This window comes from Coregonus clupeaformis, chromosome 1 (genome assembly GCF_020615455.1).
Source record: "Coregonus clupeaformis isolate EN_2021a chromosome 1, ASM2061545v1, whole genome shotgun sequence".
NCBI classification, from domain to species: Eukaryota; Metazoa; Chordata; class Actinopteri; order Salmoniformes; family Salmonidae; genus Coregonus; species Coregonus clupeaformis.
In genome coordinates, this window is record NC_059192.1 from 59,258,801 (window position 1) to 59,272,157 (window position 13,357).

At 44.6% G+C, this 13,357-nt stretch overlaps 1 protein-coding gene across 1 annotated transcript in view; it reads left to right on the forward strand.

The window, feature by feature from the left end:
• The window catches only part of LOC121571292 (wings apart-like protein homolog), a 52,073-nt gene extending 43,932 nt beyond the window's left edge, over positions 1–8,141 (forward strand). Inside the window, 10 exon segments of the mRNA XM_041882694.2 lie at positions 1,854–1,951; positions 2,142–2,218; positions 3,098–3,270; positions 3,526–3,641; positions 3,929–3,967; positions 3,969–4,196; positions 4,334–4,547; positions 4,660–4,748; positions 5,879–5,974; positions 6,103–8,141. Of these exon segments, the coding sequence (XP_041738628.2) occupies positions 1,854–1,951; positions 2,142–2,218; positions 3,098–3,270; positions 3,526–3,641; positions 3,929–3,967; positions 3,969–4,196; positions 4,334–4,547; positions 4,660–4,748; positions 5,879–5,974; positions 6,103–6,168 (1,196 nt within the window). The 3' untranslated portion in view covers positions 6,169–8,141.
• Positions 8,142–13,357: the final 5,216 nt, after the last annotated feature.

The window sequence follows — 13,357 nt, forward strand, 5'->3', positions numbered from 1 at the left end:
AAGGAAGATGCGGGAGTTGGGAGTAATCGAAGAGTCCCACAGTGCCTGGGCAAGTCCCATCGTACTAGTTCCCAAGCCAGACGGTTCAGTACGATTTTGTAATGACTATCGAAAGTTGAATGAAGTGTCTGAATTTGATGCATACCCAATGCCTCGTGTCGATGATTTAATAGACTCCTTGGGGCATGCTCGTTTCCTAACCACTCTTGATCTCACAAAAGGCTACTGGCAGGTGCCCCTGACCCCGGCGTCTAAGGAGAAGACAGCCTTTGCCACCCCGGAGGGGCTCTACCAGTATACCCGACTTCCGTTTGGTCTCCACGGGGCACCTGCCACGTTCCAACGCCTGATGGATCGAGTCCTTGCGCCCCACAAGAGGTACGCAGCGGCTTATTTGGATGATGTTGTTATACAAAGTCCGGATTGGGCCAGCCACATACCCCGGGTACAAGCGGTGCTGGATTCGCTCAGGGAAGCAGGGCTCACGGCAAACCAGAAGAAGTGCAAGCTGGCCTTCAGTGAGACAAACTACCTGGGGTACACCATTGGGCGGGGGTTGGTCAAACCACAGGAAGCCAAACTGCGGGCCATACAGGACTGGCCGCAGCCCATCACCAAGAAGCAAGTAAGGTCATTTTTGGGCCTCGCTGGCTACTATAGACGCTTTATTGCAGATTTTGCTACCATAGCTGCACCGTTGACGGAGCTGACGACCAAACGCCACTCACGAATGGTGAAGTGGAACCCTGCGGCGGAGGCGGCTTTCCTCAACCTGAAGCGAGCACTCTGCTCCAGTCCGATCCTGGTGGCACCAGACTTCAAGAAGGAATTCATTGTCCTCACCCAGGCACATGACGGTGAAGAACATCCCATTCTCTACCTAAGCAGAAAGTTACTTCCAAGAGAGAAGAACTATTCAACGGTGGAGAAAGAATGTCTGGCTGTAGTCTGGGCCCTGGAGTCCCTTCGGTTCTATCTCCTGGGCCGACGTTTCATGGTGGTATCTGATCACGCCCCTCTGCAGTGGATGGCCAAGAACAAGGAATCAAACAGTAGAGTAACCAGATGGTTTTTGAGCTTGCAACCGTTTAACTTTTCTGTTGTCCACAGGGCTGGCAAGCACCACGGCAATGCGGACGCCCTCTCCCGGCGTGATGCCTTCTTCGCTGCCTTTACCCGACGAGGACGTCGGTCCCGAGGAGGGGGATGTGTGATGTCACGAGAGGCTGTGTCCTGGAGGGACGTTACATCCCCCTGAGGTGGCTGCAAACCCAGACAGCTATGGCTCCATCTGCTGGTATGGTCGGGAACTCCACCCCTCTATGGCCAATCTTCCCACGCAGCTGAAACAAATGAGGAGCTGATGAGCTGAAGGTTTGGGAAGGGAAGAGACACAGTCTCCAACCTGGGCTCTCTGGAGGACAAGAGTGCTGCACGTCCACTTCCATGAGGAATATAAGGATTTGGAGATACTTACCTTTGGGAAATACTCACCTTTGGATATATGCACCTGTGGAAATACGTGAGAGACATTTGGGAGGACTTTTTGCTGGGTTGGCCACTAGCTGCAACGTGGACTACAGTAAGGCTGGGGAAAAGTTATCTGAGCGAGTGAGAATTATGACTTTGGATGTGAAAGAGACATCCCTGAACTGTTAACCCTTAAAGAGCCACAAGAGAACAGAATTTTGTTATATTTTCGTTAATTTCCCAAGACCTATAATAAAATCCTTGTTTTGTTTGAACCTTGTCTCCTTGCACTACTTGAGCAATCCCGCTGAAAGCTGTGTAGCCTCTCGTGACGTCACAATATATATATATATATATATAATTATTGTGTGTGTCTCCTGCAGTAAAAGAATGTGTCCAGAACCTGAGCCAAGAAGATGACAAGGAGAAGCTGGTGTCGTCGCTGTGGGGGGCAGAGAGGTGTCTAAGAGTACTAGAGAGTGTAAGTACAACATTAAGGAGTGTTAGCAGGCTCAGATGTTTTAAATCCATTAATTGAATACAACATGGGAAAGTAAATAGACTCTGCAATCTCAACCTCATCTGACCAGCTTTTATTTGACAATTTAAAAGGCATTTCAATATCAATGTAATTTTTCACTCCCGTCTGTCTTCCTGTCCTTCCATTGCAGGTGACTGTCCAGAACCCAGAGAACCAGGGCTACCTGATCGCCTACAAGGACTCTCAGCTAATAGTGTCCTCTGCCAGGTGAGAGAGACTGGAACACATGCTAATCTTTTGGCACCCTCTTTAGATGGTGACAGAGCCCTGATCTTTCACTCCACCTCTACTCCCTTTGTCCAGTCCCCACTCTAGTATACTAGTAGAGTCATGTCCTGTATAGGACTCCGGGTTAAATCTCTGTGCCCTCAGTTTTCCCGGGACTCAAATCAAATCAAATCAAATTTTATTGGTCACATGCGCCGAATACAACAGGTGCAGACATTACAGTGAAATGCTTACTTACAGCCCTTAACCAACAGTGCATTTATTTTAAACAAAAAACAACAACAAAAAAAGTGTTGAGAAAAAAAAGAGCAGAAGTAAAATAAAGTGACAGTAGGGAGGCTATATATACAGGGGGGTACCGTTGCAGAGTCAATGTGCGGGGGCACCGGCTAGTTGAGGTAGTTGAGGTAATATGTACATGTGGGTAGAGTTAAAGTGACTATGCATAAATACTTAACAGAGTAGCAGCAGCGTAAAAAGGATGGGGTGGGGGGGCAGTGCAAATAGTCCGGGTAGCCATGATTAGCTGTTCAGGAGTCTTATGGCTTGGGGGTAGAAGCTGTTGAGAAGTCTTTTGGACCTAGACTTGGCACTCCGGTACCGCTTGCCGTGCGGTAGCAGAGAGAACAGTCTATGACTAGGTTGGCTGGAGTCTTTGACAATTTTGAGGGCCTTCCTCTGACACCGCCTGGTATAGAGGTCCTGGATGGCAGGAAGCTTTGCCCCAGTGATGTACTGGGCCGTACGCACTACCAAAGAGGCTTTGACACTGTCAGGTGGCTGGGGAAGTCTCATCCATCTAATTTGTATGATCTAATCTCATTTCTCTCTCCTCCCTCCTCCTTCTCTCTCTCTCAGCGGTTTGCGGTACTGTGTGGACATGATCCAGCGCTACAGCCGGGAGGTGAACAGCTCACTGTGTTCGTCAGGCACGGCACTGCCCCACTGCAGCTTTAGCAACGTGGGCAAGGCCGTGGAGGACTGCATGAGGGCCGTCATAGGGGTGCTGCTCAACCTCACCCACGACAATGGTAATATCACTGCATCAACACGACTTCTACATTCGGCGACATTGTAGCTAGCGTATTGCGTTCCCTAGCAAGTGCCTTGTGCTCTCTGCTCTTTGTTGTCCCACTGACCTCATTACAGCTGTGCTAGAGTCCCCATAACCCACACCTTCTGGTGTGTTAGGGCTGTAGTACTTAAGCCTGACTGGTCTCAGGCCACAGCTGACTACTGCAGAGTGGAGGGAGTGTGGTAACTCTGGACTGTACTGTGGTTTTTAGAGTGGGGAAGCACTAAGACTGGAGAGCAGGACCAGCTTATCATCACTGCACTCAACTGCGTCCTACGGGTCCCACGCTACATACCTCAGGAACAACGCTTTGACATCAGAGTCCTGGTGAGCGCACCAGTGTGTGTGTGTGTGTGTGTTGTAGGTCTGTATGTAAATGTTTACACAAATCCAATTACCTGTATGATCTCTGAAAAATGTGGGTCCTTTTACCCACTTTATTTGAAGTGCCCACAGGTTAATGAATGACTAGGTAGTTATTAAAACCGAAGCTTCAATGTAGTAATTTCATGTTTGTACTCACAATATTTTATTATGGATCTTAATGAAGTGTATGTCCTTGAGCTTTATTAACAGCATCTCTCCTCTCTCCTCCTGTGTGTGTGCTGGTACAGGGCTTGGGGCTGCTGATTAACCTGGTGGAGTACAGTGCAAAGGAACCGCCACGGTCTGGTGGATATGGAGTTCAACACAACCAGCCCTGAATGCAGCCAGGGAGCGGCAGGGGGAGACGAGACCCAGACCCCTGAACCAGTCCCAGCTTCCACAGAGACCGAGAACGGGGCAGAGCCACCTACAGCAGTCCCTACGGAGGGTGAGGCAGAGGGTGCTGAGGAAAGGACCAAGGGTCCCTCTTCAGGTGCCCTGGGTGCTCTGGTGCAGGTAAGAGCTCTGTTATAACTACATCACCACTTCAGAATAACTTTAAAGGAAACGTATAGAGAAATTAGGCAGAATAACACAGACAATTAAGTTACTCTTGTGATTTTGTGTCTGTCTGTCTTTTCCTCCTTCCACAGTTCTTCCTGGAGCGGGAGCGAGCGGCCATATTGGCCGAGGCACAGACTGATGACCTCATCAGCGAGGCGCCCAAGCCCCTGGACCAGAGCGGGGAGTGGCAGGAGACGTCGGGCGAGATCCAGTGGGTCGCCACGGAAACCAACGACAGTGAAAATGACAAGGAGAAGGATACAAAGAAAGAGGAGGAAGAGGAGGAGCTGGACCTCAACAAAGGTAAAGATGTGTCTCTGTGTGCAAAATCCTATTTTTGCTAAAGTAGTTTTCAATAGTATCATTGCTCCATGTTGAGTGTTGAGTGTTGTTCTCACTCTCTGTGGTGTTGTAGCTCTACAGCATGCTGGGAAGCACATGGAGGACAGCATCGTGGCCTCCTACACAGCTCTGCTCCTGGGCTGTCTGTGTCAGGGCAGTCAGGTAAGCTTCCAGCAAACTAGCTACAATCCTGTTCCTCGATCCTGGCACTGGGGGTGCAGGCTTTTGTTCCATCTCAGCACTAACACACCTGATTCAATGAATCAATTAAGGGCTTGATTGATGAGCTTGCAGGATTGAAGTATAGGCTACTGCAAACCAGTGCCATTCTTCTGTCTTGATGGTAGATATTGCAAAATATTAGGAAGTGAAATAGCGGAGGGCATGCCTCTGCAGAAGTAAATAGGTGGGATATTTTAAGAAATCTCAATAGATTTCACTACAAGATCAATATGCGTTCAGTGTGCAGCGGATGATTGGAGAGGCACACGTGTGCGTACAGTTGAAGCTTGTCAAAGGCTATTACAATATTAGTTACAAAATAAATAATGTATACATATGAACAAATAAGTGAAAAGGTAAGGCAGCTGCAGTGCTGTACTTTGTTCATGGTGAATAAAAGAGAACCTGATCGTGGCCTATCGAGGTCTAGCTGCGGTCTAAGAAGCTGCCTCCAGAACACATACCGCTGCAGCATGTTCGAATCTGCCCCACTTTTATTTCAGCAACTCTCTCCATCTTTCCTCTAGACCTCTGTCCTATCCAATGAACAAAAAAATAAAAAAGTACAAGAGGAGTGGGACTGCCCCATTCCCCTCCCAAAAAAAGATAACCTGATCCGTATATACAGCAGTTATTATACCCAGCCATGCATAATGCTGCATCAGAATTCACTTGTGTTAATAGTTAGCTATTAAACAAAACATAATGAAACAATACAAATTCAGATTGCATTAAAACCACCTTTATTTTAGGTATATAAAAAATAAACTAGTTCGAAGCTTAAGTGTCTCGTTGTAGCCTATTGCTAAATGGAAATATGTGGATCTGTGGGAAAAGCTAGTATCCTACTCCCCTAAACACCACATCGTGACACTGACTTTCTGCTCCACTTATATCGGTGCAGAGTTGACCAAGAGCTGTGCAGACGCACTTAAAGGTGAGCCGGAAATACCAAACTTGTTATTGCTCAGGTTTTGTAGCTGGTTGCACGTATTTTTGCGAGAGGAGAATGTTGCAGATTGCCACTTGATGTGTATTTAAATTATATGTATTTGCTTATCTCTCCTCAGGTTAATGTGACTAATGTGCGGGAAAACCTACCCAAGGGAGATTTCTCCATCATGACGGAAATGCTGAAGAAGTTCTTGAATTTCATGAACCTCACTGTAAGTGGGCAATGTCTTTGATAATGGCCTAGCATCTCCCTTTTTCTCCCTTTACTTCAAAAAAACAAAACAGACACACAAACACAATACAAGCTGACTTGCGTTCTACCCTCTCTCTTTTTCAACAGTGTGCATTTGGAACCACAGGGCATAAGTCCATTTCTCGTGTCATAGACTACCTGGAGCACTGTTAGCTAACCCTTCCTTGTACTCTGACTGCACATAAGGGTCCTGCCAAATCTGGCAACCCCAGCAGGAGGGGCTGTACAGAGAATCCACCAGAGGTCAACAGTGTTCCCCGGCAACGCTTCAACCTGCATCCTCATTCTGAAGAGCAAGACACACACAAACTCAGCACTTTCTGAACCAAAGCCATGTTAACATGTACCATTGATTTGAATCAATGCTGTTTAAATCTTCACACACCATCCAACTACTGGTGAGATTCCTAGTCGCAGAGGACAGCTTGAGAATGCTGGCATGTGGAGTGAGTTTTTTTTATTTGAATTGAATCAAGAATGTAATCATTGGTTAGCTTGAAAATAGCACTCATGGATGTGTCAACAATGTCTGTTAAGTTGTGTGGAATGGTTGAATGCAAAAGATCAGTGTATCCATTTAAATGTTTGCCTCTGATGGTTGTAGAAAAGGGAAGGTCAATGTAAAAAGCCCCTCTAGTTCTCTAAGCTAAGTTTCAGCTCTAAATATGTCCATTATCTGTATAAGCTTACTGTCAAGTTGAAATTCACCTCTTGTTGAAATCTTTTTTTCTTCTTCAGTGCATCATGCTTGTTTAAGTTCTTACAATGGCATGTAATTTAACATAATTCTAAATTGATTTAAAAGAGATCAGCAGGTCTGGATGACTTAATGTTATTTAAATCTTTGTTTTTAAATAATGGCACTTGAATGCTTTTTTAAAATTGTTTTCCTTCCTGCCCTTCCCAATTTGACTTTACAGTAAAGAAATTGAGTTTTGTTTGTTTTAAATGAGCAGTTCAGACGTTTTTAATGATTGTGGTTTTTATGTATTTATTTTACCATTAATGATCCTGATCTGATACTGTGTAAGATGTTTCAAGTCTCTGTGCACTTCCTTACCTTTTACATGTTCCACCGAACATGTCACTTGAAGTGGCTGGGTATAATAACTGCTGTATATATGGTTTTCATTAGACTCCGAGTCCCTGGTAAACCGGCCTGACATTAATAATAACCAAACCTCAGCCAACTGGCTTAATCCTCATTGAAAAGGATTGTTCCTTGCCTATTATATTGTAACATTGTTCTGTGGGCATTGTATCTAACCACTTCAAGTAGTGCCTATCCAGAACAAACCCATAGCCCAGGGTTTACCTCTGGTCCTGGAGAGCTGCAGGGTCCATCCAGCCCTGCAATAACACACCTGACTAAAATCTAATAAATGTCAAATCTAATCAATTGTTACTGCAAGGCTGGATCGAAAACTGGCACACCTAGTACCCTGTGTTGGTGACCCCTGTCCTAGCCCCAACCCCCTAGGCACTTTTGCAGGTCTGAGAGGACTGGATAGGAAAATTGTGAAAATTCTACCTAGCCTATCAGGGAAAAGAGAAGTTGCTACCATATTGCTTATACCTATCCTTCCGGCTCTACACAAGTGCTTGTGGTGGTGGTTGCCTCTGGACAGGCTGTAGTGTTTCTTTACTCGCCCTTGTGTCTTACATCATCAAGTTGGACATGACCTTCCTACTCTGAGCGGTGAATCCCCTAAACATCCTTTCAGCTACACTATAACTAGTCCTGTGCTTCAATAAGATACTGATTAAATGACAGCTATACCGATAGCCGTTTCTTTTCATTTCCCTCTGATTTGTAGAGCTGCAGTTGAACAGACATGTTTCATGTGAGTTGATTTGCAAATCTGGTTGTGAATGGAATTTCAGAATGTAAATAAAAACATCTGTAAATAGTGGTTAATGGATGTTAGAATGCTAGACTACTTTTCTGAAGCTGATATTTCTATTTTATACAACATTTCTGAGTTGTCATTTGAAGTAAAAACAAAAAAATGTATAAAAAAGACAACTGCAGGACAAAAAAAATGTTTGTACCGGTTTCGAGGACATTGTCTTTGGTTACATGTAAATAATTGTAACTCAAATAAAACGTTGCTACTTTCAGTATACCACTGTATCTTTCTCATGTCTTGTATTGTTTGAGAAGTACTTGTGTATTCATTCTGCTATTACCATACTGATGTGCTTAGCCTCAGGAGGCAAACACTTTATATGTAGCAGAACTTGATATTGGTATTCGCGTGAAGAAGAGACCGTGTATGCATGACTGTATTCTATCTTGTTTATCCTTATTTTCTCACCCCTATGAGGCCATGACTCAGTGCTTTCTGAGAGTGTGTGATGCTTCTCTTCTCCTCACTCGCCCCCCTTCTCTCTCTGTTCATTCACCCTGACAGACTCACAGAGAGGACTTAGACTGTACACAGGCCGAGTGTTGAGTTGCACAATAGAAACAAGTACTTAACAAAGCACCACATATTGACAGTTCGCAGACAGTCATTCTGTTTGACTGGCAGCTGTTTAATAGAGACAAATATGCTTGTATGTGTTAATACCCCTTTCTCTTAAACCAACAAAATGCTAAAGGAAGCCTTTGGGGAATTATTTGAATATCTGGTAACCTGACAGTGGTGTCAATATCTGGGAGACAAATACACATGATTATGTCTGAACCTGACAAGACATGGCAACATAAGCTGTGAAAATGTAACCATACAGCACAACTACCTTGACATAATGTACGAGGTCAATGTGAGATCATGGTTGCAGTGCAATGTCAAGATGGCGACAGTATTTGAATGGAAGGGGTAGATAGGAGTTCCAAGTGTTCTCTTTTTTTCATAGCTCATTATTGTGTTTGAATTCCAGGCAGGCAAGAGAGAGCTCTATCTATTGAATGTCATCAATATCAGAAGTGATGGATGCTGGATACTTTCTTAGTTAATAAGTGTAGAAAATGTGGATGAATATGAATGGAGTGGAGAGGTAGTATTACCAAAGATAAATTAAGATGTCTTACTCAGGCTGTTTACCATAGACAGCAATGTGATTGCAGCTGGGTCTGGTCTGGTAAGTTCAGTGACTGTATATGAACCAGAAAAAAAGGAGCGAGTGAGATGTCTCGCTTCCTCTTCTGTCTCTGGTATTATCCAGAGGCTAACTGGGTTGATGTTAATTCTGTCAATGAGCATGGAGATCCTGCTGGGAGAAGGATGGAGAAGTGAGGGGCAGAGAGAATAAAATAATATAATCCTCCTCTCTCCTGTCAGTCAGCCGATCTCTCAGTCTCTCCCAATCTGCCCATCTTTCTCTGTTCATCTCAATCTCTCACTCTCTCTCTGTGTGGTTTTCAATTGGCCTGAATGGCCACCAGGTGGCGTGAGCACTAAAGCACTGACCATATGTGCCTCAATATACTGGTGAACAGGTGGCGAAACACCCTCTAGAATTGATCTCACACTGGAAGTATTGCTCAGTGAGTTTCTCATTCGCGCCTTCACACACACATATGCACGCAGGACCCTCCTCATCAGTGGTGCTACCTGCCTTTTCTCCCGCAGGCCAAAACACCAAATGAAGAAGACATACACCCAAACAGAAGTATATACTCTGGGAACCAGTGGAAAATATACACTTTCACCTGACCACCATCAATGCACAAACACTTGGGGACTCTTTAATCTTTCACCTTAAATCATTGACTGGCACAGCAGAAAGAGCCACTAGCCCATCTGTATTCCTGAGTGTCTGTGACTTGCACTGTAATGGATGGCTTTCATGTCTTCAGGCCAGCCAGATGAGTATTTGAGGGCTAGGGAGCAGGGCTGGGGTTGTTTCTACTTTTCTATTTCCCACCTCAGAGGTGAGTCAGTGGGAAGGAGAAGAAGGATGTGCGTTTGCATGCATGTATTTGCATTTACATTTTAGTCATTTAGCAGACGCTCTTATCCAGAGCGACTTACAGTTAGTGAGTGCATACATTTTCATACTGGCCCCCCGTGGGAATGGAATCCACAACGCTGACATTGCAAACACCATGCTCTACCAACTGAGCTACAGGGGAGTGTTGATGTGAGATGGACAACCCATGCTCTAACTGACCAATGGAGTGTCTTGGTTCAGCCACAGCAGATTGCCTGTGGGATTGAACACACATAGTTTCAATGCATGGTAAAACAGGGAACACTTACATACCTGTACATTCAGACCACTACATACATGTTAAATACACAGACTTTGTATTCAGTGCGGTGGAAAACAACCTGAGTTCCATTCCTCTCTGATATAATCCCAGTTGATCCTGACACTCGTCTCTCTGAACAGAGGTTAAGCGTGTGGATAGGGTCTTTAGGGAGGTGAGAGACTTTATCATTCTTAAAGTTATAATGTGATGTGTGAATATGAATGTGATTTATAGAATACAATCCCCTAGATGTAACTTCAGTGAGAGTATGTGTGGAAACATGGAATAATGTTAGACATAAAGCCTCATGTACTGAACAATAACACACAAAGACCAGAGAGTGCACACTGCAGTCTAAGTAGTCTCTTTCTCTCTCTCTCTCTCTCTCTCTCTCTCTCTCTCTCTCTCTCTCTCTCTCTATTCAGTGATTATTATTTTTCTTTGCTTATGCTATTTGTTTCCCTCTGTCTCCATTTCTCAATCAATGTCTGTCTCTCTGTAAGCTTTCTCTCTGTTGATCCCTTCTCAACGCTGTCCTCTCTCCTCCATTTTCCGCTGTCTGTTTAATTTACCCTGCCATGTTTTGGAGATGTTTCTGATTGACTGCAAGCACACCACATCTGAAGGCCTAGCTACTAGCTTGAATGTATTAAATAGCTGAGGTTCTACTGACTTCAGAGGGACTGACAGTCAGAAACATACCTCAGGGCACTCTTGAGTGTCAGAAGTCTATGTAATACACAGGGAAGTGGACTGATCTGAACAGCACATTCAGTGGGACGCGCCTTGATGATGGCAGTGGAATGTTTGATATAGAGCTGTGTTAGAAGCCAGCGCCAGATATTAGTTGTATTATGTAGCATTAGCACTGGTAATATCCCTAAGATGCTAGCCTCCCTTTAGTGAGACACTTCACAGAGAGGCCCATTCGCCCCCATGTCACACAGGAAGTACATAGAGAAAAGTGTGGGACTAAAGGAGAAACAGCTGTGTCAGTTTTCCAGGGGATGCTATTTAAAGAGGCAGATTTCTGAGAAGAAGAAAAACAGATTTGAAAGGCCTTGTATTTGCATTATCTTGCATAATTGAATTTGTGAGTAATTCAAAAGGAAATGAATATTAATCCTCCCCTCTGGCTGGGTGCCCTGTGAAGCTGCTGTGCCTGGGGGAGAGGAGACAACCACACAGGGGGAGGCCAACGGAAGTTTCTATCCAGCTTAACTAGCAGGGGGTGGACAACTTTCCTCCAACCTTCCTCCTGGAGAGTTACTGGCGTGCAGGATTTTTCTGCAGTGCTGGAGCAAAAGCCTTCATACCCAGAGGCTTTCCAATGCAGGGTCAACCACCCTCTGGGTTGGAGCTAGTACTGTATTTGGTATGGCGGTCACGTAGGGGGACTGGGACATCCATCAGAGTGAGATCCTTAATGTTGCCCATTGTGGAGCTATACTCCCTGCTCTTAATGCAGTAAAGGGAAGATGGAAGTTAATATATTGATATGTGACAGCATACATGAACCTTGAAGAATTTGATGTGAATTTATTTGGCATAAAAGGGACCTTGTAGCACAGGTCAACAATGTTAAACTCTTTTTCTCCTGGAGTCATTATAGACTAAAACCTTTGCTCGGAAATCCAAAAACAACAATGCGTGCCTCTCCATGTTTTGCTAAGCTCCTGGTTGTATTAAGAATGCTTGGTAGAGTATGGAAAGTTCACTTAGAGTTTATTCATTCTGTCTAGTCCAATTTAACACCCCCTTCAGGCACAACTACACCTGAACCACAAATATTTCTGCTTCTTTCTTGTCCCATCTATCTATTCCCCCTCATTCCTATTCACATATTCAATTCCTCTCATTCTCTCCATCTCGGACACAAATGGAATGTAGATGGGTAAATAGAAATGGAAACAAAGTATTGCTTGTTTATCTGTTTTATTCATTGGAATACTGTGGAGAATGTTAATCAAGGTGTGATGCAAACAATTACATTGATAGAACCCACAATCTATGTGCAATATTAAAGCTGATCTACCCCCTAAATAAAAATAAATAAATAAAAGGTGTGTGTGCGTGCCTGTGCGTGCATGTGTGTGTTTGTTTATGCAGAACAACAAATGTGGCCTTTTGTGCGTGCGTGGGTGTGTTTGTATACTGCCGTCTGGTCCCGAGTGTGTGTCTGTAGTCAGCTGGGGACGACAGAGGGAACGGTGCTTAACACTGGGGATTAAGATCAACTTTACATCCTCTTTTATTCCTCCCTCATACACTATTAATGAAGCTCTCTCTCCACATTTAATTACCTTCTCCATCATAGCAGCGCCGGCCCAGCCTGGACCATGTGGTCCTGGGACTCTACAGCCCTCCTGGGTGGATGTGGCATCTAATTTTAGGCCTGCTGCACTGCGCTGTGGGGGCATCACAACAGTGACTGTGCGCTAGTTATCCTGGGCTGTTTTTGTGATGATTTCATTGGCCAATGGATGGTGCTGTGAGCCCTGTTCTGCTTTAGCAGGATGAGAGTGGTGTGGACCTCCGATTGAGCTGATTCAGACACGAGTAAATACTGTGTGGGTTTAGTCATAACCCTTTAGAGATGCACTAAATATAACACCTGTTTTGATCCAAGACGGAAAACACATGTAGACACGGAGCAAGGTTATTTTTAAATTATTTGTTTCGATATCTCACATGTGGGGGTACGCTAGGAGTGCCAACTCTCTCGGAAGTACCTATCAAAAGCGTCTGTTGGAGACAGGAGCCACTCTCCCTCCCTCTGGTTATTCTCGATTATCTTCCTCACAAAGCGTGTCATTACTCTAGGTCTCCTCATATCGACTGGATACCTGTTTGCCTGCTTAATCTTCTCACAAGCTAACTGTGAAGGATATCGCTCCCGAGCGTAGGTCTTCAGACCTTGTCAAGAGGTTGAGTACTAACTGGAAGGCTTTTGTTTTCGAGTATAAATAATTGTTCTACTTCTCAGTCTCCGTTGGTAGCTAGCGTCACTGCTAGTTATTGAGACTCAGTTAGCCCACAAGGCCCGCAAGTCTTTTTTTTTAAACATTTTAGTCATTTAGCAGATGCTCTTATCCAGAGCAACTTACATTTAGTGCATTCATCTTAAGATAGCTAGGTGGG